Raw genomic sequence first — 23,581 nt, 5'->3', positions numbered from 1 at the left:
TGTAGTCAACTGTTTTGATGAGCCTGCTTTCTGGCCTGTGGCATGGGCAGCTGAGTAAGGTGGAACTTGAGTCGGTGTTTAATGGCATGGCAAGGAAAAAAGTGTAAGAATGCTTTTCATGACTGGTGAGTTATAGAGCTGAGTTTGTACAGCTGTTCTGCGGCCCCAACTAACCTGAAGGCAAAGTATTTATTTGGTGAAATGACCCGATGATTCCCTGTACAGGGAACGGTGGTCTCTCTGTGGAATAGAACATGTCAGCAATATGGGAGGAAGATAGGCAACTATGGTTGATCAGAATGCATTCAGCTGGCTTAAGGGCTGCTGTGTTCTTCTCATCTGTGCCTAGTTTTCACAGAGCAGGCGGTGCTGAGATGCAACGTTGGTCATAGGTGTAGTTTTTGCATGTGTCTCCCATGCAGGTTGTAGGAAACCTTGGTGTGTAATTTCTGAATGACAAGATTACTACCAGTGAGACGTTCTGCTTTCCTACTCTCTTTACTCCCTGGGTTTCTGGTTGTGGAGTTTGCAGAACTCGGTAGAGAAACAGGGAGTTGAAGAGGAAACACAATTTGCTTTCCTGCAACGATGAAACCCTGTGTTATCCCAGGTCCCACTCCTGAGAGCACAACACGTACGACTGTGTCAAGTAGCAGTGCCCCGCCAACACCAACTGGATCTAGCCCCACTACCACCTCTGGCACGACGCCCTCCAGCAGCACCATCGGCAGCACCGTGAGCACCACGCCTGTTACCAGCCCGCCCTCACCCAGCCCGACTTCAGTCAGCACATCCACACCCGGGCCAACACCCACCACCTCCGTAACACGTCCTCCCACGTCGACAGAAGGTAATTGTCTGGCCGTGGTGCCACGTGTTCCCTTGTTGAGGGAGAGGTGAAGGCCTGTGAGTGCCTGAAGTTAGGCTTTGCGTGTGGTCTGAGGGCTGGGAGTAATTGGTGAGCGTTCCTTAATGGAGCACGAGCCCTAAGCCAGTTTTCAGGCTTGCTGTTTGTGGGCGAGGAGATTGCATTAGTCCTGGGCAGAAGGTCCCTTGTTCCCTGACACCGCATGTTCTAGGAGAAGTTTTTTTTTTTTACCTAGGGGCAGCTGGTTCTCTTAGGCTGCCTGTGGTCTGATGGGAAGTCTTCCTTTTGCTGCTGTGATGCCTTGTCCTCAGTCTAGGGAGAACATTCTTTTATGAGGCGTCTGCTGTAAGGGCAGGGAGCTTTCATTGTGGACCCTATGTTTTCAGGTACTTTTAGGTCTCAGATTTTCAGACCTTCTGCCCTTTCTTCCACTGTGTTAGTCTTCAGTTCTTCTTAGTGCTGGTAGTGCCTCTGTGACGTCCAGGTGTATGTTGACGTCCTGCTGGAGGAGCGTAGGCGTTTGATTGGAAGTCAGACGTGTGTGTATCATGGAGCGTTTCTAACATGGTTGCTGAGAAGAATTTTGAAGCCGGCTGGCATCCGGCCTGTGGCATGGGCAGCTGAGAAGGATGGAATTGCAGTGGTAGATAAATGGCCTGGCCTGGAAAAATGCGGTAGAATGTTTTTCAAGATGTGAGAGTGGTATAGAGCAGAGTTTGTGCAGTTGTCCTGGAGCCCCAAGTAATTTGGACGGAAAGTAGTTGTGGGGTGAATGGGCCCCATAATTTCCTGCACAGGGGAAAGAATGTGACAGCAAAAGGTAAGGAAGAATGAAGCCTAAGGATGATCGGAATGCATTCAGCTGGCTTAAGGGTTGCTGAGTTCATCTCATCTGCGCCTAGAATTCACCGAGCACGCGGTGGTTAGATTCTACACTGGTCGTAGGTGTAGTATATGCTTCTGTCGCCCATGCAAGTTTTTGGAAACGTTTATGTGTGATTGCTGAATGACGCAATTCCTACTATTTGCTTTCCTTCTCTCTGTACTTCTTGTGCTTCTGGTTGTGGAATTTGATGAACTCAGTAGAGAAATAATGAAGGGAAGTGGAAATGCAATTTGCCTGCTTGCAATGATGAAACCCTGTGTTTTCCCAGGTCCCACTTCCCAGAGCACCACCAGTACAACAGTGTCGAGTCCAAGTGTGTCAAGTAGCAGTGCCCCGCCAACACCAACTGGATCTAGCCCCACTACCACCTCTGGCACGACGCCCTCCAGCAGCACCATCGGCAGCACCGTGAGCACCACGCCTGTTACCAGCCCGCCCTCACCCAGCCCGACTTCAGTCAGCACATCCACACCCGGGCCAACACCCACCACCTCCGTAACACGTCCTCCCACGTCGACAGAAGGTAATTGTCTGGCCGTGGTGCCACGTGTTCCCTTGTTGAGGGAGAGGTGAAGGCCTGTGAGTGCCTGAAGTTAGGCTTTGCGTGTGGTCTGAGGGCTGGGAGTAATTGGTGAGCGTTCCTTAAAGGAGCACGAGCCCAAAGCTAGCCCTGAATCTTGCTGTTTGGAGGCAAGGAGAGAGCATTTGTCCTAGGCAAGAAGGTCCCAGACACCGCGTGTCGTAGGAGAAGTTTTTTTTTTTTACCTAGGGGCAGCTGATTCTCTTAGGCCGCCAGTGGTCTGATGGGAAGGCTTCCGTTTTCTGCTGTGATATCTAGTCCTCAGTCCGGAGAGAATATTCCCTTATTAGTCGTCTCATGTAAGGGCAGGGGTCTTTCTTTGTGGGCACTGTGGTTTCCGTTGCTTTTACGTCTTGACTTCTCAGTCTTTCTGTCCTCTCTTTGTCAGTGTTACTGCACTACTCTCTTGGTGATGGCGGTGCTTCTCGGTTGGGCATGTGTAACTTCACATCACACTCAAGCAGCAGAAATGTTTTTTTCGAAGGCAGGCTTTTCTGTATAGTGGAGAGTTTCTAAAACGCTTGTAGTCAACTGTTTTGATGAGCCTGCTTTCTGGCCTGTGGCATGGGCAGCTGAGTAAGGTGGAACTTGAGTCGGTGTTTAATGGCATGGCAAGGAAAAAAGTGTAAGAATGCTTTTCATGACTGGTGAGTTATAGAGCTGAGTTTGTACAGCTGTTCTGCGGCCCCAACTAACCTGAAGGCAAAGTATTTATTTGGTGAAATGACCCGATGATTCCCTGTACAGGGAACGGTGGTCTCTCTGTGGAATAGAACATGTCAGCAATATGGGAGGAAGATAGGCAACTATGGTTGATCAGAATGCATTCAGCTGGCTTAAGGGCTGCTGTGTTCTTCTCATCTGTGCCTAGTTTTCACAGAGCAGGCGGTGCTGAGATGCAACGTTGGTCATAGGTGTAGTTTTTGCATGTGTCTCCCATGCAGGTTGTAGGAAACCTTGGTGTGTAATTTCTGAATGACAAGATTACTACCAGTGAGACGTTCTGCTTTCCTACTCTCTTTACTCCCTGGGTTTCTGGTTGTGGAGTTTGCAGAACTCGGTAGAGAAACAGGGAGTTGAAGAGGAAACACAATTTGCTTTCCTGCAATGATGAAACCCTGTGTTATCCCAGGTCCCACTCCTGAGAGCACAACACGTACGACTGTGTCAAGTAGCAGTGCCCCGCCAACACCAACTGGATCTAGCCCCACTACCACCTCTGGCACGACGCCCTCCAGCAGCACCATCGGCAGCACCGTGAGCACCACGCCTGTTACCAGCCCGCCCTCACCCAGCCCGACTTCAGTCAGCACATCCACACCCGGGCCAACACCCACCACCTCCGTAACACGTCCTCCCACGTCGACAGAAGGTAATTGTCTGGCCGTGGTGCCACGTGTTCCCTTGTTGAGGGAGAGGTGAAGGCCTGTGAGTGCCTGAAGTTAGGCTTTGCGTGTGGTCTGAGGGCTGGGAGTAATTGGTGAGCGTTCCTTAAAGGAGCACGAGCCCAAAGCTAGCCCTGAATCTTGCTGTTTGGAGGCAAGGAGAGAGCATTTGTCCTGGACAAGAAGGTCCCAGACACCGCGTGTCGTAGGAGAAGTTCTTTTAACCAAGGGGCAGCTGGTTGTCTCAGGTCGCCAGTGGTCTGATGGGAAGGCTTCCGTTTTCTGCTGTGATATCTAGTCCTCAGTCCGGAGAGAATATTCCCTTATTAGTCGTCTCATGTAAGGGCAGGGGTCTTTCTTTGTGGGCACTGTGGTTTCCGTTGCTTTTACGTCTTGACTTCTCAGTCTTTCTGTCCTCTCTTTGTCAGTGTTACTGCACTACTCTCTTGGTGATGGCGGTGCTTCTCAGTTGGGCATGTGTAACTTCACATCACACTCAAGCAGCAGAAATGTTTTTTTCGAAGGCAGGCTTTTCTGTATAGTGGAGAGTTTCTAAAACGCTTGTAGTCAACTGTTTTGATGAGCCTGCTTTCTGGCCTGTGGCATGGGCAGCTGAGTAAGGTGGAACTTGAGTCGGTGTTTAATGGCATGGCAAGGAAAAAAGTGTAAGAATGCTTTTCATGACTGGTGAGTTATAGAGCTGAGTTTGTACAGCTGTTCTGCGGCCCCAACTAACCTGAAGGCAAAGTATTTATTTGGTGAAATGACCCGATGATTCCCTGTACAGGGAACGGTGGTCTCTCTGTGGAATAGAACATGTCAGCAATATGGGAGGAAGATAGGCAACTATGGTTGATCAGAATGCATTCAGCTGGCTTAAGGGCTGCTGTGTTCTTCTCATCTGTGCCTAGTTTTCACAGAGCAGGCGGTGCTGAGATGCAACGTTGGTCATAGGTGTAGTTTTTGCATGTGTCTCCCATGCAGGTTGTAGGAAACCTTGGTGTGTAATTTCTGAATGACAAGATTACTACCAGTGAGACATTCTGCTTTCCTACTCTCTTTACTCCCTGGGTTTCTGGTTGTGGAGTTTGCAGAACTCGGTAGAGAAACAGGGAGTTGAAGAGGAAACACAATTTGCTTTCCTGCAATGATGAAACCCTGTGTTATCCCAGGTCCCACTCCTGAGAGCACAACACGTACGACTGTGTCAAGTAGCAGTGCCCCGCCAACACCAACTGGATCTAGCCCCACTACCACCTCTGGCACGACGCCCTCCAGCAGCACCATCGGCAGCACCGTGAGCACCACGCCTGTTACCAGCCCGCCCTCACCCAGCCCGACTTCAGTCAGCACATCCACACCCGGGCCAACACCCACCACCTCCGTAACACGTCCTCCCACGTCGACAGAAGGTAATTGTCTGGCCGTGGTGCCACGTGTTCCCTTGTTGAGGGAGAGGTGAAGGCCTGTGAGTGCCTGAAGTTAGGCTTTGCGTGTGGTCTGAGGGCTGGGAGTAATTGGTGAGCGTTCCTTAATGGAGCACGAGCCCTAAGCCAGTTTTCAGGCTTGCTGTTTGTGGGCGAGGAGATTGCATTAGTCCTGGGCAGAAGGTTCCTTGTTCCCTGACACCGCATGTTCTAGGAGTAGTTTTTTTTTTTACCTAGGGGCAGCTGGTTCTCTTAGGCTGCCTGTGGTCTGATGGGAAGTCTTCCTTTTGCTGCTGTGATGCCTTGTCCTCAGTCTAGGGAGAACATTCTTTTATGAGGCGTCTGCTGTAAGGGCAGGGAGCTTTCATTGTGGACCCTATGTTTTCAGGTACTTTTAGGTCTCAGATTTTCAGACCTTCTGCCCTTTCTTCCACTGTGTTAGTCTTCAGTTCTTCTTAGTGCTGGTAGTGCCTCTGTGACGTCCAGGTGTATGTTGACGTCCTGCTGGAGGAGCGTAGGCGTTTGATTGGAAGTCAGACGTGTGTGTATCATGGAGCGTTTCTAACATGGTTGCTGAGAAGAATTTTGAAGCCGGCTGGCATCCGGCCTGTGGCATGGGCAGCTGAGAAGGATGGAATTGCAGTGGTAGATAAATGGCCTGGCCTGGAAAAATGCGGTAGAATGTTTTTCAAGATGTGAGAGTGGTATAGAGCAGAGTTTGTGCAGTTGTCCTGGAGCCCCAAGTAATTTGGACGGAAAGTAGTTGTGGGGTGAATGGGCCCCATAATTTCCTGCACAGGGGAAAGAATGTGACAGCAAAAGGTAAGGAAGAATGAAGCCTAAGGATGATCGGAATGCATTCAGCTGGCTTAAGGGTTGCTGAGTTCATCTCATCTGCGCCTAGAATTCACCGAGCACGCGGTGGTTAGATTCTACACTGGTCGTAGGTGTAGTATATGCTTCTGTCGCCCATGCAAGTTTTTGGAAACGTTTATGTGTGATTGCTGAATGACGCAATTCCTACTATTTGCTTTCCTTCTCTCTGTACTTCTTGTGCTTCTGGTTGTGGAATTTGATGAACTCAGTAGAGAAATAATGAAGGGAAGTGGAAATGCAATTTGCCTGCTTGCAATGATGAAACCCTGTGTTTTCCCAGGTCCCACTTCCCAGAGCACCACCAGTACAACAGTGTCGAGTCCAAGTGTGTCAAGTAGCAGTGCCCCGCCAACACCAACTGGATCTAGCCCCACTACCACCTCTGGCACGACGCCCTCCAGCAGCACCATCGGCAGCACCGTGAGCACCACGCCTGTTACCAGCCCGCCCTCACCCAGCCCGACTTCAGTCAGCACATCCACACCCGGGCCAACACCCACCACCTCCGTAACACGTCCTCCCACGTCGACAGAAGGTAATTGTCTGGCCGTGGTGCCACGTGTTCCCTTGTTGAGGGAGAGGTGAAGGCCTGTGAGTGCCTGAAGTTAGGCTTTGCGTGTGGTCTGAGGGCTGGGAGTAATTGGTGAGCGTTCCTTAAAGGAGCACGAGCCCAAAGCTAGCCCTGAATCTTGCTGTTTGGAGGCAAGGAGAGAGCATTTGTCCTAGGCAAGAAGGTCCCTGACACCGCGTGTCGTAGGAGAAGTTTTTTTTTTTTACCTAGGGGCAGCTGATTCTCTTAGGCCGCCAGTGGTCTGATGGGAAGGCTTCCGTTTTCTGCTGTGATATCTAGTCCTCAGTCCGGAGAGAATATTCCCTTATTAGTCGTCTCATGTAAGGGCAGGGGTCTTTCTTTGTGGGCACTGTGGTTTCCGTTGCTTTTACGTCTTGACTTCTCAGTCTTTCTGTCCTCTCTTTGTCAGTGTTACTGCACTACTCTCTTGGTGATGGCGGTGCTTCTCGGTTGGGCATGTGTAACTTCACATCACACTCAAGCAGCAGAAATGTTTTTTTCGAAGGCAGGCTTTTCTGTATAGTGGAGAGTTTCTAAAACGCTTGTAGTCAACTGTTTTGATGAGCCTGCTTTCTGGCCTGTGGCTTGGGCAGCTGAGTAAGGTGGAACTTGAGTCGGTGTTTAATGGCATGGCAAGGAAAAAAGTGTAAGAATGCTTTTCATGACTGGTGAGTTATAGAGCTGAGTTTGTACAGCTGTTCTGCGGCCCCAACTAACCTGAAGGCAAAGTATTTATTTGGTGAAATGACCCGATGATTCCCTGTACAGGGAACGGTGGTCTCTCTGTGGAATAGAACATGTCAGCAATATGGGAGGAAGATAGGCAACTATGGTTGATCAGAATGCATTCAGCTGGCTTAAGGGCTGCTGTGTTCTTCTCATCTGTGCCTAGTTTTCACAGAGCAGGCGGTGCTGAGATGCAACGTTGGTCATAGGTGTAGTTTTTGCATGTGTCTCCCATGCAGGTTGTAGGAAACCTTGGTGTGTAATTTCTGAATGACAAGATTACTACCAGTGAGACGTTCTGCTTTCCTACTCTCTTTACTCCCTGGGTTTCTGGTTGTGGAGTTTGCAGAACTCGGTAGAGAAACAGGGAGTTGAAGAGGAAACACAATTTGCTTTCCTGCAATGATGAAACCCTGTGTTATCCCAGGTCCCACTCCTGAGAGCACAACACGTACGACTGTGTCAAGTAGCAGTGCCCCGCCAACACCAACTGGATCTAGCCCCACTACCACCTCTGGCACGACGCCCTCCAGCAGCACCATCGGCAGCACCGTGAGCACCACGCCTGTTACCAGCCCGCCCTCACCCAGCCCGACTTCAGTCAGCACATCCACACCCGGGCCAACACCCACCACCTCCGTAACACGTCCTCCCACGTCGACAGAAGGTAATTGTCTGGCCGTGGTGCCACGTGTTCCCTTGTTGAGGGAGAGGTGAAGGCCTGTGAGTGCCTGAAGTTAGGCTTTGCGTGTGGTCTGAGGGCTGGGAGTAATTGGTGAGCGTTCCTTAAAGGAGCACGAGCCCAAAGCTAGCCCTGAATCTTGCTGTTTGGAGGCAAGGAGAGAGCATTTGTCCTGGACAAGAAGGTCCCAGACACCGCGTGTCGTAGGAGAAGTTCTTTTAACCAAGGGGCAGCTGGTTGTCTCAGGTCGCCAGTGGTCTGATGGGAAGGCTTCCGTTTTCTGCTGTGATATCTAGTCCTCAGTCCAGAGAGAATATTCCCTTATTAGTCGTCTCATGTAAGGGCAGGGGTCTTTCTTTGTGGGCACTGTGGTTTCCGTTGCTTTTACGTCTTGACTTCTCAGTCTTTCTGTCCTCTCTTTGTCAGTGTTACTGCACTACTCTCTTGGTGATGGCGGTGCTTCTCGGTTGGGCATGTGTAACTTCACATCACACTCAAGCAGCAGAAATGTTTTTTTCGAAGGCAGGCTTTTCTGTATAGTGGAGAGTTTCTAAAACGCTTGTAGTCAACTGTTTTGATGAGCCTGCTTTCTGGCCTGTGGCATGGGCAGCTGAGTAAGGTGGAACTTGAGTCGGTGTTTAATGGCATGGCAAGGAAAAAAGTGTAAGAATGCTTTTCATGACTGGTGAGTTATAGAGCTGAGTTTGTACAGCTGTTCTGCGGCCCCAACTAACCTGAAGGCAAAGTATTTATTTGGTGAAATGACCCGATGATTCCCTGTACAGGGAACGGTGGTCTCTCTGTGGAATAGAACATGTCAGCAATATGGGAGGAAGATAGGCAACTATGGTTGATCAGAATGCATTCAGCTGGCTTAAGGGCTGCTGTGTTCTTCTCATCTGTGCCTAGTTTTCACAGAGCAGGCGGTGCTGAGATGCAACGTTGGTCATAGGTGTAGTTTTTGCATGTGTCTCCCATGCAGGTTGTAGGAAACCTTGGTGTGTAATTTCTGAATGACAAGATTACTACCAGTGAGACGTTCTGCTTTCCTACTCTCTTTACTCCCTGGGTTTCTGGTTGTGGAGTTTGCAGAACTCGGTAGAGAAACAGGGAGTTGAAGAGGAAACACAATTTGCTTTCCTGCAACGATGAAACCCTGTGTTATCCCAGGTCCCACTCCTGAGAGCACAACACGTACGACTGTGTCAAGTAGCAGTGCCCCGCCAACACCAACTGGATCTAGCCCCACTACCACCTCTGGCACGACGCCCTCCAGCAGCACCATCGGCAGCACCGTGAGCACCACGCCTGTTACCAGCCCGCCCTCACCCAGCCCGACTTCAGTCAGCACATCCACACCCGGGCCAACACCCACCAGCTCTGTAACACCTCCACCAACGGCAACTGAAAGTAATGTCTGGTCCTCGCATTATGTGTCTCCTTGTTGACTTTCCCTGCTGATTCTTTGTTTAATGAACATGTGCCCTAAGCTAGTTCTCATGCTTTCTGTTTTGCCATGTGAAGAATGTGTTTGTCTTGGGCAGAAAGTCCCTTAGTCTCTTACTCTGCAGGGCTCTGTAGAAGATATTTAATCCTGTAGCCTGCTATAGGAAGCTTTGATCTGACGGGAAGTCTTTGTTTTGCTGCTTTGAGGTGCTTTCCTTCAGCCGCTGACGTCGTTCTCAGTGCGAAGCCGGTTTTGATACGGCATGCTGCTTATTTTTGTGAAACTTTAGTTTCAGGTCCTTTTGGGCATTGGCTTCCCTGACCTTCTTCCCTTTCTTCTGTTGCTTGCCCTCTGTGCTTTTCTGCCACTGGCATGACCTATTTTTTCTGGGAAAAGCGTGATTTCCCTGGGGGGTTTCATGGGATAGTCTTCAGATAGAAGCTTGGCACTAATTGCCGTCAACGACTGCGTGATCTTCCCATCTGTTATCACCTCCTGCAAGTGATTCTGTAGTTCCTAATTGTTTACATTTACTGATGTCCGTCCACAGTAGTCTGCACCTTCCCTCCGGAGGACTGCATCTGGACTGATTGGATCGATGTGAGTTACCCATGGTTTGGCCCAGAGGGTGGTGATGATGAGACCTTTGAAACTATCCAGAATAAGATCCCTTCATGGAACTGTACGAAGGTTGAGAATGTTTCCTGCAGAGCTGAGAAATTTCCAGACATTCCTATAGAAGATCTAGGGCAGAAAGTGGAATGCGATGTTAACACAGGACTCATTTGTAAAAATAAGGACCAGACCACAGGGGGTGTGATACCAATGCCGGTCTGCCTGAATTATCAGATCAAAGTCTGCTGTGCTCCACCATTAAGTCCAGAGTGCACAACAGCTGTCACAACTACGACGACAGGAGAAACCAGCACAACAGTGTCCCTCTCACCGACAACAAGCACTCGTTATACTCCGAGCGTGTCAAGCACGACTTCCCCACCAACACCAACTGGGTCTGCCCCCACTACCACCTCTGGCACAACGCCCTCCAGCAGCACCATCGGCAGCACCGTGAGCACCACACCTGTTACCAGCCCGCCCTCACCCAGCCCGACTTCAGTCAGCACATCCACACCCGGGCCAACACCTACCACCTCTGTAACACGTCCTCCCACGTCGACAGAAGGTAATTGTCTGGCCGTGGTGCCACGTGTTCCCTTGTAGAGGGAGAAGTGAAGGCCTGTGAGTGCCTGAAGTTAGGCTTTGCGTATGGTCTGAGGGCTGGGAGTAATTGCTGAACGTTCCTTAATGGAGCAGGAGCCTAAAGGTAGTCCTCGAGTTCTGTGTTTGGACTCAAGGAAAGAGTGCATTTGTCCTGGGAGGACGGTCTGTTTTTCCTTGAATCTGCAAGTTTTATTAGAAGTATATTCATTCAGGGCAGCTGGGTGTCTTAGATGGGTACTTACCTTTTATATCAGGGTGATGCTGTCTTTCATCTGGAGAGAAGATTCTCCTTGTGAGGTGTTTTGTGTAGAGGCACGTGCTTGTGTTTATGTTATTTTTGTTTCTGGTGCTGTTAGGTTATGGCTTTTCAGACCTTCTTCTGTTTCTTCTCCAGCATTACTCCTATATTCTCATGGTGCTGGCAGTGCTTCTCGGTTGGCCGTGTGTACCTTCACATAACACTAAAGGCGCAGAAGCGTTTTTTTCTAAGGCAAACCAGTGTGTATCCTGGAGCGTTTCTAATGTGGTTGTTGAGAACAATTTTGAAGGAGCCTGGCTTCTGGTCTGTGGCATGGGCTGCTGAGAAGGGTGGAAATTGTGTTTGAGCTTAATGGCATGGAAAGGAAAAATGTGGGAGAATGGTTTTCAATATGAGGGAGTTATAGAGTAGAGTTTGCATAGTTTTACTGGAGACCCAAATAACTTTTAAGGAAAGCAGTTGTGGAGGGAACGAGCCTGAAGATGTCCTGCGCAGGGAACGATGGTCTCTCATGGAATGTAGCATGAGAACCATAGAGAAGGAGAATGAAGCCTAAGAATAAATGCAATGCATTCAGCGGGCTTCTGTGCTACTGAGTTCTTCTTTTCTGAGCATTTTTTTCACAGTGCACGTGGTGGTTAGGTGCAACAGAGTTTACAGCTGTAGTATTTACATCTGTCTGCCATGCGTGTTTTCGGAATCCTAGCCATTTCATACCTGAATGACAGGATTACTACTAATGAGACGTTCTGCTTTCGTACTCTCTTCACTTTGACTTCTGGCTGTGGAGTATGATGAACTCAGTAGAAAATAAGGAAGGAATGCAGATTTGCAATTTGTTTTCCTGCAATGACAAATCCCTGTGTTATCCCAGGTCCCACTCCTGAGAGCACAACACGTACGACTGTGTCAAGTAGCAGTGCCCCGCCAACACCAACTGGATCTAGCCCCACTACCACCTCTGGCACGACGCCCTCCAGCAGCACCATCGGCAGCACCGTGAGCACCACGCCTGTTACCAGCCCGCCCTCACCCAGCCCGACTTCAGTCAGCACATCCACACCCGGGCCAACACCCACCACCTCCGTAACACGTCCTCCCACGTCGACAGAAGGTAATTGTCTGGCCGTGGTGCCACGTGTTCCCTTGTTGAGGGAGAGGTGAAGGCCTGTGAGTGCCTGAAGTTAGGCTTTGCGTGTGGTCTGAGGGCTGGGAGTAATTGGTGAGCGTTCCTTAAAGGAGCACGAGCCCAAAGCTAGCCCTGAATCTTGCTGTTTGGAGGCAAGGAGAGAGCATTTGTCCTGGACAAGAAGGTCCCTGACACCGCGTGTCGTAGGAGAAGTTTTTTTTTTTTACCTAGGGGCAGCTGATTCTCTTAGGCCGCCAGTGGTCTGATGGGAAGGCTTCCGTTTTCTGCTGTGATATCTAGTCCTCAGTCCGGAGAGAATATTCCCTTATTAGTCGTCTCATGTAAGGGCAGGGGTCTTTCTTTGTGGGCACTGTGGTTTCCGTTGCTTTTACGTCTTGACTTCTCAGTCTTTCTGTCCTCTCTTTGTCAGTGTTACTGCACTACTCTCTTGGTGATGGCGGTGCTTCTCGGTCGGGCATGTGTAACTTCACATCACACTCAAGCAGCAGAAATGTTTTTTTCGAAGGCAGGCTTTTCTGTATAGTGGAGAGTTTCTAAAACGCTTGTAGTCAACTGTTTTGATGAGCCTGCTTTCTGGCCTGTGGCATGGGCAGCTGAGTAAGGTGGAACTTGAGTCGGTGTTTAATGGCATGGCAAGGAAAAAAGTGTAAGAATGCTTTTCATGACTGGTGAGTTATAGAGCTGAGTTTGTACAGCTGTTCTGCGGCCCCAACTAACCTGAAGGCAAAGTATTTATTTGGTGAAATGACCCGATGATTCCCTGTACAGGGAACGGTGGTCTCTCTGTGGAATAGAACATGTCAGCAATATGGGAGGAAGATAGGCAACTATGGTTGATCAGAATGCATTCAGCTGGCTTAAGGGCTGCTGTGTTCTTCTCATCTGTGCCTAGTTTTCACAGAGCAGGCGGTGCTGAGATGCAACGTTGGTCATAGGTGTAGTTTTTGCATGTGTCTCCCATGCAGGTTGTAGGAAACCTTGGTGTGTAATTTCTGAATGACAAGATTACTACCAGTGAGACGTTCTGCTTTCCTACTCTCTTTACTCCCTGGGTTTCTGGTTGTGGAGTTTGCAGAACTCGGTAGAGAAACAGGGAGTTGAAGAGGAAACACAATTTGCTTTCCTGCAATGATGAAACCCTGTGTTATCCCAGGTCCCACTCCTGAGAGCACAACACGTACGACTGTGTCAAGTAGCAGTGCCCCGCCAACACCAACTGGATCTAGCCCCACTACCACCTCTGGCACGACGCCCTCCAGCAGCACCATCGGCAGCACCGTGAGCACCACGCCTGTTACCAGCCCGCCCTCACCCAGCCCGACTTCAGTCAGCACATCCACACCCGGGCCAACACCCACCACCTCCGTAACACGTCCTCCCACGTCGACAGAAGGTAATTGTCTGGCCGTGGTGCCACGTGTTCCCCTCTTGAGGGAGAGGTGAAGGCCTGTGAGTGCCTGAAGTTAGGCTTTGCGTGTGGTCTGAGGGCTGGGAGTAATTGGTGAGCGTTCCTTAATGGAGCACGAGCCCTAAGCCAGTTTTCAGGCTTGCTGTTTGTGGGCGAGGAGATTGCATTAGTCCTGGGCAGAAGGTCCCTTGTTCCCTGACACCGCATGTTCTAGGAGAAGTTTTTTTTTTTACCTAGGGGCAGCTGGTTCTCTTAGGCTGCCTGTGGTCTGATGGGAAGTCTTCCTTTTGCTGCTGTGATGCCTTGTCCTCAGTCTAGGGAGAACATTCTTTTATGAGGCGTCTGCTGTAAGGGCAGGGAGCTTTCATTGTGGACCCTATGTTTTCAGGTACTTTTAGGTCTCAGATTTTCAGACCTTCTGCCCTTTCTTCCACTGTGTTAGTCTTCAGTTCTTCTTAGTGCTGGTAGTGCTTCTGTGACGTCCAGGTGTATGTTGACGTCCTGCTGGAGGAGCGTAGGCGTTTGATTGGAAGTCAGACGTGTGTGTATCATGGAGCGTTTCTAACATGGTTGCTGAGAAGAATTTTGAAGCCGGCTGGCATCCGGCCTGTGGCATGGGCAGCTGAGAAGGATGGAATTGCAGTGGTAGATAAATGGCCTGGCCTGGAAAAATGCGGTAGAATGTTTTTCAAGATGTGAGAGTGGTATAGAGCAGAGTTTGTGCAGTTGTCCTGGAGCCCCAAGTAATTTGGACGGAAAGTAGTTGTGGGGTGAATGGGCCCCATAATTTCCTGCACAGGGGAAAGAATGTGACAGCAAAAGGTAAGGAAGAATGAAGCCTAAGGATGATCGGAATGCATTCAGCTGGCTTAAGGGTTGCTGAGTTCATCTCATCTGCGCCTAGAATTCACCGAGCACGCGGTGGTTAGATTCTACACTGGTCGTAGGTGTAGTATATGCTTCTGTCGCCCATGCAAGTTTTTGGAAACGTTTATGTGTGATTGCTGAATGACGCAATTCCTACTATTTGCTTTCCTTCTCTCTGTACTTCTTGTGCTTCTGGTTGTGGAATTTGGTGAACTCAGTAGAGAAATAATGAAGGGAAGTGGAAATGCAATTTGCCTGCTTGCAATGATGAAACCCTGTGTTTTCCCAGGTCCCACTTCCCAGAGCACCACCAGTACAACAGTGTCGAGTCCAAGTGTGTCAAGTAGCAGTGCCCCGCCAACACCAACTGGATCTAGCCCCACTACCACCTCTGGCACGACGCCCTCCAGCAGCACCATCGGCAGCACCGTGAGCACCACGCCTGTTACCAGCCCGCCCTCACCCAGCCCGACTTCAGTCAGCACATCCACACCCGGGCCAACACCCACCACCTCCGTAACACGTCCTCCCACATCGACAGAAGGTAATTGTCTGGCCGTGGTGCCACGTGTTCCCTTGTTGAGGGAGAGGTGAAGGCCTGTGAGTGCCTGAAGTTAGGCTTTGCGTGTGGTCTGAGGGCTGGGAGTAATTGGTGAGCGTTCCTTAAAGGAGCACGAGCCCAAAGCTAGCCCTGAATCTTGCTGTTTGGAGGCAAGGAGAGAGCATTTGTCCTGGACAAGAAGGTCCCAGACACCGCGTGTCGTAGGAGAAGTTTTTTTTTTTAACCTAGGGGCAGCTGATTCTCTTAGGCCGCCAGTGGTCTGATGGGAAGGCTTCCATTTTCTGCTGTGATATCTAGTCCTCAGTCCGGAGAGAATATTCCCTTATTAGTCGTCTCATGTAAGGGCAGGGGTCTTTCTTTGTGGGCACTGTGGTTTCCGTTGCTTTTACGTCTTGACTTCTCAGTCTTTCTGTCCTCTCTTTGTCAGTGTTACTGCACTACTCTCTTGGTGATGGCGGTGCTTCTCGGTTGGGCATGTGTAACTTCACATCACACTCAAGCAGCAGAAATGTTTTTTTCGAAGGCAGGCTTTTCTGTATAGTGGAGAGTTTCTAAAACGCTTGTAGTCAACTGTTTTGATGAGCCTGCTTTCTGGCCTGTGGCATGGGCAGCTGAGTAAGGTGGAACTTGAGTCGGTGTTTAATGGCATGGCAAGGAAAAAAGTGTAAGAATGCTTTTCATGACTGGTGAGTTATAGAGCTGAGTTTGTACAGCTGTTCTGCGGCCCCAACTAACCTGAAGGCAAAGTATTTATTTGGTGAAATGACCCGATGATTCCCTGTACAGGGAACGGTGGTCTCTCTGTGGAATAGAACATGTCAGCAATATGGGAGGAAGATAGGCAACTATGGTTGATCAGAATGCATTCAGCTGGCTTAAGGGCTGCTGTGTTCTTCTCATCTGTGCCTAGTTTTCACAGAGCAGGCGGTGCTGAGATGCAACGTTGGTCATAGGTGTAGTTTTTGCATGTGTCTCCCATGCAGGTTGTAGGAAACCTTGGTGTGTAATTTCTGAATGACAAGATTACTACCAGTGAGACGTTCTGCTTTCCTACTCTCTTTACTCCCTGGGTTTCTGGTTGTGGAGTTTGCAGAACTCGGTAGAGAAACAGGGAGTTGAAGAGGAAACACAATTTGCTTTCCTGCAATGATGAAACCCTGTGTTATCCCAGGTCCCACTCCTGAGAGCACAACACGTACGACTGTGTCAAGTAGCAGTGCCCCGCCAACACCAACTGGATCTAGCCCCACTACCACCTCTGGCACGACGCCCTCCAGCAGCACCATCGGCAGCACCGTGAGCACCACGCCTGTTACCAGCCCGCCCTCACCCAGCCCGACTTCAGTCAGCACATCCACACCCGGGCCAACACCCACCACCTCCGTAACACGTCCTCCCACGTCGACAGAAGGTAATTGTCTGGCCGTGGTGCCACGTGTTCCCTTGTTGAGGGAGAGGTGAAGGCCTGTGAGTGCCTGAAGTTAGGCTTTGCGTGTGGTCTGAGGGCTGGGAGTAATTGGTGAGCGTTCCTTAAAGGAGCACGAGCCCAAAGCTAGCCCTGAATCTTGCTGTTTGGAGGCAAGGAGAGAGCATTTGTCCTGGACAAGAAGGTCCCTGACACCGCGTGTCGTAGGAGAAGTTCTTTTAACCAAGGGGCAGCTGGTTGTCTCAGGTCGCCAGTGGTCTGATGGGAAGGCTTCCGTTTTCTGCTGTGATATCTAGTCCTCAGTCCGGAGAGAATATTCCCTTATTAGTCGTCTCATGTAAGGGCAGGGGTCTTTCTTTGTGGGCACTGTGGTTTCCGTTGCTTTTACGTCTTGACTTCTCAGTCTTTCTGTCCTCTCTTTGTCAGTGTTACTGCACTACTCTCTTGGTGATGGCGGTGCTTCTCGGTCGGGCATGTGTAACTTCACATCACACTCAAGCAGCAGAAATGTTTTTTTCGAAGGCAGGCTTTTCTGTATAGTGGAGAGTTTCTAAAACGCTTGTAGTCAACTGTTTTGATGAGCCTGCTTTCTGGCCTGTGGCATGGGCAGCTGAGTAAGGTGGAACTTGAGTCGGTGTTTAATGGCATGGCAAGGAAAAAAGTGTAAGAATGCTTTTCATGACTGGTGAGTTATAGAGCTGAGTTTGTACAGCTGTTCTGCGGCCCCAACTAACCTGAAGGCAAAGTATTTATTTGGTGAAATGACCCGATGATTCCCTGTACAGGGAACGGTGGTCTCTCTGTGGAATAGAACATGTCAGCAATATGGGAGGAAGATAGGCAACTATGGTTGATCAGAATGCATTCAGCTGGCTTAAGGGCTGCTGTGTTCTTCTCATCTGTGCCTAGTTTTCACAGAGCAGGCGGTGCTGAGATGCAACGTTGGTCATAGGTGTAGTTTTTGCATGTGTCTCCCATGCAGGTTGTAGGAAACCTTGGTGTGTAATTTCTGAATGACAAGATTACTACCAGTGAGACGTTCTGCTTTCCTACTCTCTTTACTCCCTGGGTTTCTGGTTGTGGAGTTTGCAGAACTCGGTAGAGAAACAGGGAGTTGAAGAGGAAACACAATTTGCTTTCCTGCAATGATGAAACCCTGTGTTATCCCAGGTCCCACTCCTGAGAGCACAACACGTACGACTGTGTCAAGTAGCAGTGCCCCGCCAACACCAACTGGATCTAGCCCCACTACCACCTCTGGCACGACGCCCTCCAGCAGCACCATCGGCAGCACCGTGAGCACCACGCCTGTTACCAGCCCGCCCTCACCCAGCCCGACTTCAGTCAGCACATCCACACCCGGGCCAACACCCACCACCTCCGTAACACGTCCTCCCACGTCGACAGAAGGTAATTGTCTGGCCGTGGTGCCACGTGTTCCCCTCTTGAGGGAGAGGTGAAGGCCTGTGAGTGCCTGAAGTTAGGCTTTGCGTGTGGTCTGAGGGCTGGGAGTAATTGGTGAGCGTTCCTTAATGGAGCACGAGCCCTAAGCCAGTTTTCAGGCTTGCTGTTTGTGGGCGAGGAGATTGCATTAGTCCTGGGCAGAAGGTCCCTTGTTCCCTGACACCGCATGTTCTAGGAGTAGTTTTTTTTTTTACCTAGGGGCAGCTGGTTCTCTTAGGCTGCCTGTGGTCTGATGGGAAGTCTTCCTTTTGCTGCTGTGATGCCTTGTCCTCAGTCTAGGGAGAACATTCTTTTATGAGGCGTCTGCTGTAAGGGCAGGGAGCTTTCATTGTGGACCCTATGTTTTCAGGTACTTTTAGGTCTCAGATTTTCAGACCTTCTGCCCTTTCTTCCACTGTGTTAGTCTTCAGTTCTTCTTAGTGCTGGTAGTGCCTCTGTGACGTCCAGGTGTATGTTGACGTCCTGCTGGAGGAGCGTAGGCGTTTGATTGGAAGTCAGACGTGTGTGTATCATGGAGCGTTTCTAACATGGTTGCTGAGAAGAATTTTGAAGCCGGCTGGCATCCGGCCTGTGGCATGGGCAGCTGAGAAGGATGGAATTGCAGTGGTAGATAAATGGCCTGGCCTGGAAAAATGCGGTAGAATGTTTTTCAAGATGTGAGAGTGGTATAGAGCAGAGTTTGTGCAGTTGTCCTGGAGCCCCAAGTAATTTGGACGGAAAGTAGTTGTGGGGTGAATGGGCCCCATAATTTCCTGCACAGGGGAAAGAATGTGACAGCAAAAGGTAAGGAAGAATGAAGCCTAAGGATGATCGGAATGCATTCAGCTGGCTTAAGGGTTGCTGAGTTCATCTCATCTGCGCCTAGAATTCACCGAGCACGCGGTGGTTAGATTCTACACTGGTCGTAGGTGTAGTATATGCTTCTGTCGCCCATGCAAGTTTTTGGAAACGTTTATGTGTGATTGCTGAATGACGCAATTCCTACTATTTGCTTTCCTTCTCTCTGTACTTCTTGTGCTTCTGGTTGTGGAATTTGATGAACTCAGTAGAGAAATAATGAAGGGAAGTGGAAATGCAATTTGCCTGCTTGCAATGATGAAACCCTGTGTTTTCCCAGGTCCCACTTCCCAGAGCACCACCAGTACAACAGTGTCGAGTCCAAGTGTGTCAAGTAGCAGTGCCCCGCCAACACCAACTGGATCTAGCCCCACTGCCACCTCTGGCACGACGCCCTCCAGCAGCACCATCGGCAGCACCGTGAGCACCACGCCTGTTACCAGCCCGCCCTCACCCAGCCCGACTTCAGTCAGCACATCCACACCCGGGCCAACACCCACCACCTCCGTAACACGTCCTCCCACGTCGACAGAAGGTAATTGTCTGGCCGTGGTGCCACGTGTTCCCTTGTTGAGGGAGAGGTGAAGGCCTGTGAGTGCCTGAAGTTAGGCTTTGCGTGTGGTCTGAGGGCTGGGAGTAATTGGTGAGCGTTCCTTAAAGGAGCACGAGCCCAAAGCTAGCCCTGAATCTTGCTGTTTGGAGGCAAGGAGAGAGCATTTGTCCTGGACAAGAAGGTCCCTGACACCGCGTGTCGTAGGAGAAGTTCTTTTAACCAAGGGGCAGCTGGTTGTCTCAGGTCGCCAGTGGTCTGATGGGAAGGCTTCCGTTTTCTGCTGTGATATCTAGTCCTCAGTCCGGAGAGAATATTCCCTTATTAGTCGTCTCATGTAAGGGCAGGGGTCTTTCTTTGTGGGCACTGTGGTTTCCGTTGCTTTTACGTCTTGACTTCTCAGTCTTTCTGTCCTCTCTTTGTCAGTGTTACTGCACTACTCTCTTGGTGATGGCGGTGCTTCTCGGTTGGGCATGTGTAACTTCACATCACACTCAAGCAGCAGAAATGTTTTTTTCGAAGGCAGGCTTTTCTGTATAGTGGAGAGTTTCTAAAACGCTTGTAGTCAACTGTTTTGATGAGCCTGCTTTCTGGCCTGTGGCATGGGCAGCTGAGTAAGGTGGAACTTGAGTCGGTGTTTAATGGCATGGCAAGGAAAAAAGTGTAAGAATGCTTTTCATGACTGGTGAGTTATAGAGCTGAGTTTGTACAGCTGTTCTGCGGCCCCAACTAACCTGAAGGCAAAGTATTTATTTGGTGAAATGACCCGATGATTCCCTGTACAGGGAACGGTGGTCTCTCTGTGGAATAGAACATGTCAGCAATATGGGAGGAAGATAGGCAACTATGGTTGATCAGAATGCATTCAGCTGGCTTAAGGGCTGCTGTGTTCTTCTCATCTGTGCCTAGTTTTCACAGAGCAGGCGGTGCTGAGATGCAACGTTGGTCATAGGTGTAGTTTTTGCATGTGTCTCCCATGCAGGTTGTAGGAAACCTTGGTGTGTAATTTCTGAATGACAAGATTACTACCAGTGAGACGTTCTGCTTACCTACTCTCTTTACTCCCTGGGTTTCTGGTTGTGGAGTTTGCAGAACTCGGTAGAGAAACAGGGAGTTGAAGAGGAAACACAATTTGCTTTCCTGCAATGATGAAACCCTGTGTTATCCCAGGTCCCACTCCTGAGAGCACAACACGTACGACTGTGTCAAGTAGCAGTGCCCCGCCAACACCAACTGGATCTAGCCCCACTACCACCTCTGGCACGACGCCCTCCAGCAGCACCATCGGCAGCACCGTGAGCACCACGCCTGTTACCAGCCCGCCCTCACCCAGCCCGACTTCAGTCAGCACATCCACACCCGGGCCAACACCCACCACCTCCGTAACACGTCCTCCCACGTCGACAGAAGGTAATTGTCTGGCCGTGGTGCCACGTGTTCCCTTGTTGAGGGAGAGGTGAAGGCCTGTGAGTGCCTGAAGTTAGGCTTTGCGTGTGGTCTGAGGGCTGGGAGTAATTGGTGAGCGTTCCTTAAAGGAGCACGAGCCCAAAGCTAGCCCTGAATCTTGCTGTTTGGAGGCAAGGAGAGAGCATTTGTCCTGGACAAGAAGGTCCCAGACACCGCGTGTCGTAGGAGAAGTTCTTTTAACCAAGGGGCAGCTGGTTGTCTCAGGTCGCCAGTGGTCTGATGGGAAGGCTTCCGTTTTCTGCTGTGATATCTAGTCCTCAGTCCGGAGAGAATATTCCCTTATTAGTCGTCTCATGTAAGGGCAGGGGTCTTTCTTTGTGGGCACTGTGGTTTCCGTTGCTTTTACGTCTTGACTTCTCAGTCTTTCTGTCCTCTCTTTGTCAGTGTTACTGCACTACTCTCTTGGTGATGGCGGTGCTTCTCGGTTGGGCATGTGTAACTTCACATCACACTCAAGCAGCAGAAATGTTTTTTTCGAAGGCAGGCTTTTCTGTATAGTGGAGAGTTTCTAAAACGCTTGTAGTCAACTGTTTTGATGAGCCTGCTTTCTGGCCTGTGGCATGGGCAGCTGAGTAAGGTGGAACTTGAGTCGGTGTTTAATGGCATGGCAAGGAAAAAAGTGTAAGAATGCTTTTCATGACTGGTGAGTTATAGAGCTGAGTTTGTACAGCTGTTCTGCGGCCCCAACTAACCTGAAGGCAAAGTATTTATTTGGTGAAATGACCCGATGATTCCCTGTACAGGGAACGGTGGTCTCTCTGTGGAATAGAACATGTCAGCAATATGGGAGGAAGATAGGCAACTATGGTTGATCAGAATGCATTCAGCTGGCTTAAGGGCTGCTGTGTTCTTCTCATCTGTGCCTAGTTTTCACAGAGCAGGCGGTGCTGAGATGCAACGTTGGTCATAGGTGTAGTTTTTGCATGTGTCTCCCATGCAGGTTGTAGGAAACCTTGGTGTGTAATTTCTGAATGACAAGATTACTACCAGTGAGACGTTCTGCTTTCCTACTCTCTTTACTCCCTGGGTTTCTGGTTGTGGAGTTTGCAGAACTCGGTAGAGAAACAGGGAGTTGAAGAGGAAACACAATTTGCTTTCCTGCAATGATGAAACCCTGTGTTATCCCAGGTCCCACTCCTGAGAGCACAACACGTACGACTGTGTCAAGTAGCAGTGCCCCGCCAACACCAACTGGATCTAGCCCCACTACCACCTCTGGCACGACGCCCTCCAGCAGCACCATCGGCAGCACCGTGAGCACCACGCCTGTTACCAGCCCGCCCTCACCCAGCCCGACTTCAGTCAGCACATCCACACCCGGGCCAACACCCACCACCTCCGTAACACGTCCTCCCACGTCGACAGAAGGTAATTGTCTGGCCGTGGTGCCACGTGTTCCCCTGTTGAGGGAGAGGTGAAGGCCTGTGAGTGCCTGAAGTTAGGCTTTGCGTGTGGTCTGAGGGCTGGGAGTAATTGGTGAGCGTTCCTTAATGGAGCACGAGCCCTAAGCCAGTTTTCAGGCTTGCTGTTTGTGGGCGAGGAGATTGCATTAGTCCTGGGCAGAAGGTCCCTTGTTCCCTGACACCGCATGTTCTAGGAGTAGTTTTTTTTTTTTACCTAGGGGCAGCTGGTTCTCTTAGGCTGCCTGTGGTCTGATGGGAAGTCTTCCTTTTGCTGCTGTGATGCCTTGTCCTCAGTCTAGGGAGAACATTCTTTTATGAGGCGTCTGCTGTAAGGGCAGGGAGCTTTCATTGTGGACCCTATGTTTTCAGGTACTTTTAGGTCTCAGATTTTCAGACCTTCTGCCCTTTCTTCCACTGTGTTAGTCTTCAGTTCTTCTTAGTGCTGGTAGTGCCTCTGTGACGTCCAGGTGTATGTTGACGTCCTGCTGGAGGAGCGTAGGCGTTTGATTGGAAGTCAGACGTGTGTGTATCATGGAGCGTTTCTAACATGGTTGCTGAGAAGAATTTTGAAGCCGGCTGGCATCCGGCCTGTGGCATGGGCAGCTGAGAAGGATGGAATTGCAGTGGTAGATAAATGGCCTGGCCTGGAAAAATGCGGTAGAATGTTTTTCAAGATGTGAGAGTGGTATAGAGCAGAGTTTGTGCAGTTGTCCTGGAGCCCCAAGTAATTTGGACGGAAAGTAGTTGTGGGGTGAATGGGCCCCATAATTTCCTGCACAGGGGAAAGAATGTGACAGCAAAAGGTAAGGAAGAATGAAGCCTAAGGATGATCGGAATGCATTCAGCTGGCTTAAGGGTTGCTGAGTTCATCTCATCTGCGCCTAGAATTCACCGAGCACGCGGTGGTTAGATTCTACACTGGTCGTAGGTGTAGTATATGCTTCTGTCGCCCATGCAAGTTTTTGGAAACGTTTATGTGTGATTGCTGAATGACGCAATTCCTACTATTTGCTTTCCTTCTCTCTGTACTTCTTGTGCTTCTGGTTGTGGAATTTGATGAACTCAGTAGAGAAATAATGAAGGGAAGTGGAAATGCAATTTGCCTGCTTGCAATGATGAAACCCTGTGTTTTCCCAGGTCCCACTTCCCAGAGCACCACCAGTACAACAGTGTCGAGTCCAAGTGTGTCAAGTAGCAGTGCCCCGCCAACACCAACTGGATCTAGCCCCACTGCCACCTCTGGCACGACGCCCTCCAGCAGCACCATCGGCAGCACCGTGAGCACCACGCCTGTTACCAGCCCGCCCTCACCCAGCCCGACTTCAGTCAGCACATCCACACCCGGGCCAACACCCACCACCTCCGTAACACGTCCTCCCACGTCGACAGAAGGTAATTGTCTGGCCGTGGTGCCACGTGTTCCCTTGTTGAGGGAGAGGTGAAGGCCTGTGAGTGCCTGAAGTTAGGCTTTGCGTGTGGTCTGAGGGCTGGGAGTAATTGGTGAGCGTTCCTTAAAGGA

The 23,581-nt window shown here is 50.2% G+C and overlaps 1 protein-coding gene across 3 annotated transcripts in view; it reads left to right on the top strand.

Annotated features, from left to right (window-relative positions):
- The window catches only part of MUC2 (mucin 2, oligomeric mucus/gel-forming), a 75,552-nt gene that overhangs the window by 33,299 nt on the left and 18,672 nt on the right, over positions 1–23,581 (top strand). Inside the window, exons 36-52 of one of the 3 annotated variants that reach the window (XM_040701654.2) lie at positions 611–850; positions 2,023–2,277; positions 3,467–3,706; positions 4,892–5,131; positions 6,303–6,557; positions 7,747–7,986; positions 9,172–9,411; positions 9,999–10,631; positions 11,803–12,042; positions 13,232–13,471; positions 14,643–14,696; positions 16,126–16,326; positions 17,512–17,751; positions 18,923–19,177; positions 20,363–20,602; positions 21,788–22,027; positions 23,200–23,454. In XM_040701654.2, coding sequence (XP_040557588.1) covers positions 611–850; positions 2,023–2,277; positions 3,467–3,706; positions 4,892–5,131; positions 6,303–6,557; positions 7,747–7,986; positions 9,172–9,411; positions 9,999–10,631; positions 11,803–12,042; positions 13,232–13,471; positions 14,643–14,696; positions 16,126–16,326; positions 17,512–17,751; positions 18,923–19,177; positions 20,363–20,602; positions 21,788–22,027; positions 23,200–23,454 — 4,308 coding nt within the window. Of the gene's footprint in view, positions 1–610; positions 851–2,022; positions 2,278–3,466; positions 3,707–4,891; positions 5,132–6,302; positions 6,558–7,746; positions 7,987–9,171; positions 9,412–9,998; positions 10,632–11,802; positions 12,043–13,231; positions 13,472–14,642; positions 14,898–16,086; positions 16,327–17,511; positions 17,752–18,922; positions 19,178–20,362; positions 20,603–21,787; positions 22,028–23,199; positions 23,455–23,581 lie in introns of all 3 variants that reach the window. The other 2 variants (XM_046942297.1, XM_040701656.2) reach the window with 2 other exon arrangements.

This window comes from Gallus gallus, chromosome 5, assembly GCF_016699485.2.
Source record: "Gallus gallus isolate bGalGal1 chromosome 5, bGalGal1.mat.broiler.GRCg7b, whole genome shotgun sequence".
NCBI classification, from domain to species: Eukaryota; Metazoa; Chordata; class Aves; order Galliformes; family Phasianidae; genus Gallus; species Gallus gallus.
Note: the sequence above shows the minus strand (reverse complement) of the source record. Positions and strands in the feature narration are given on the sequence as shown.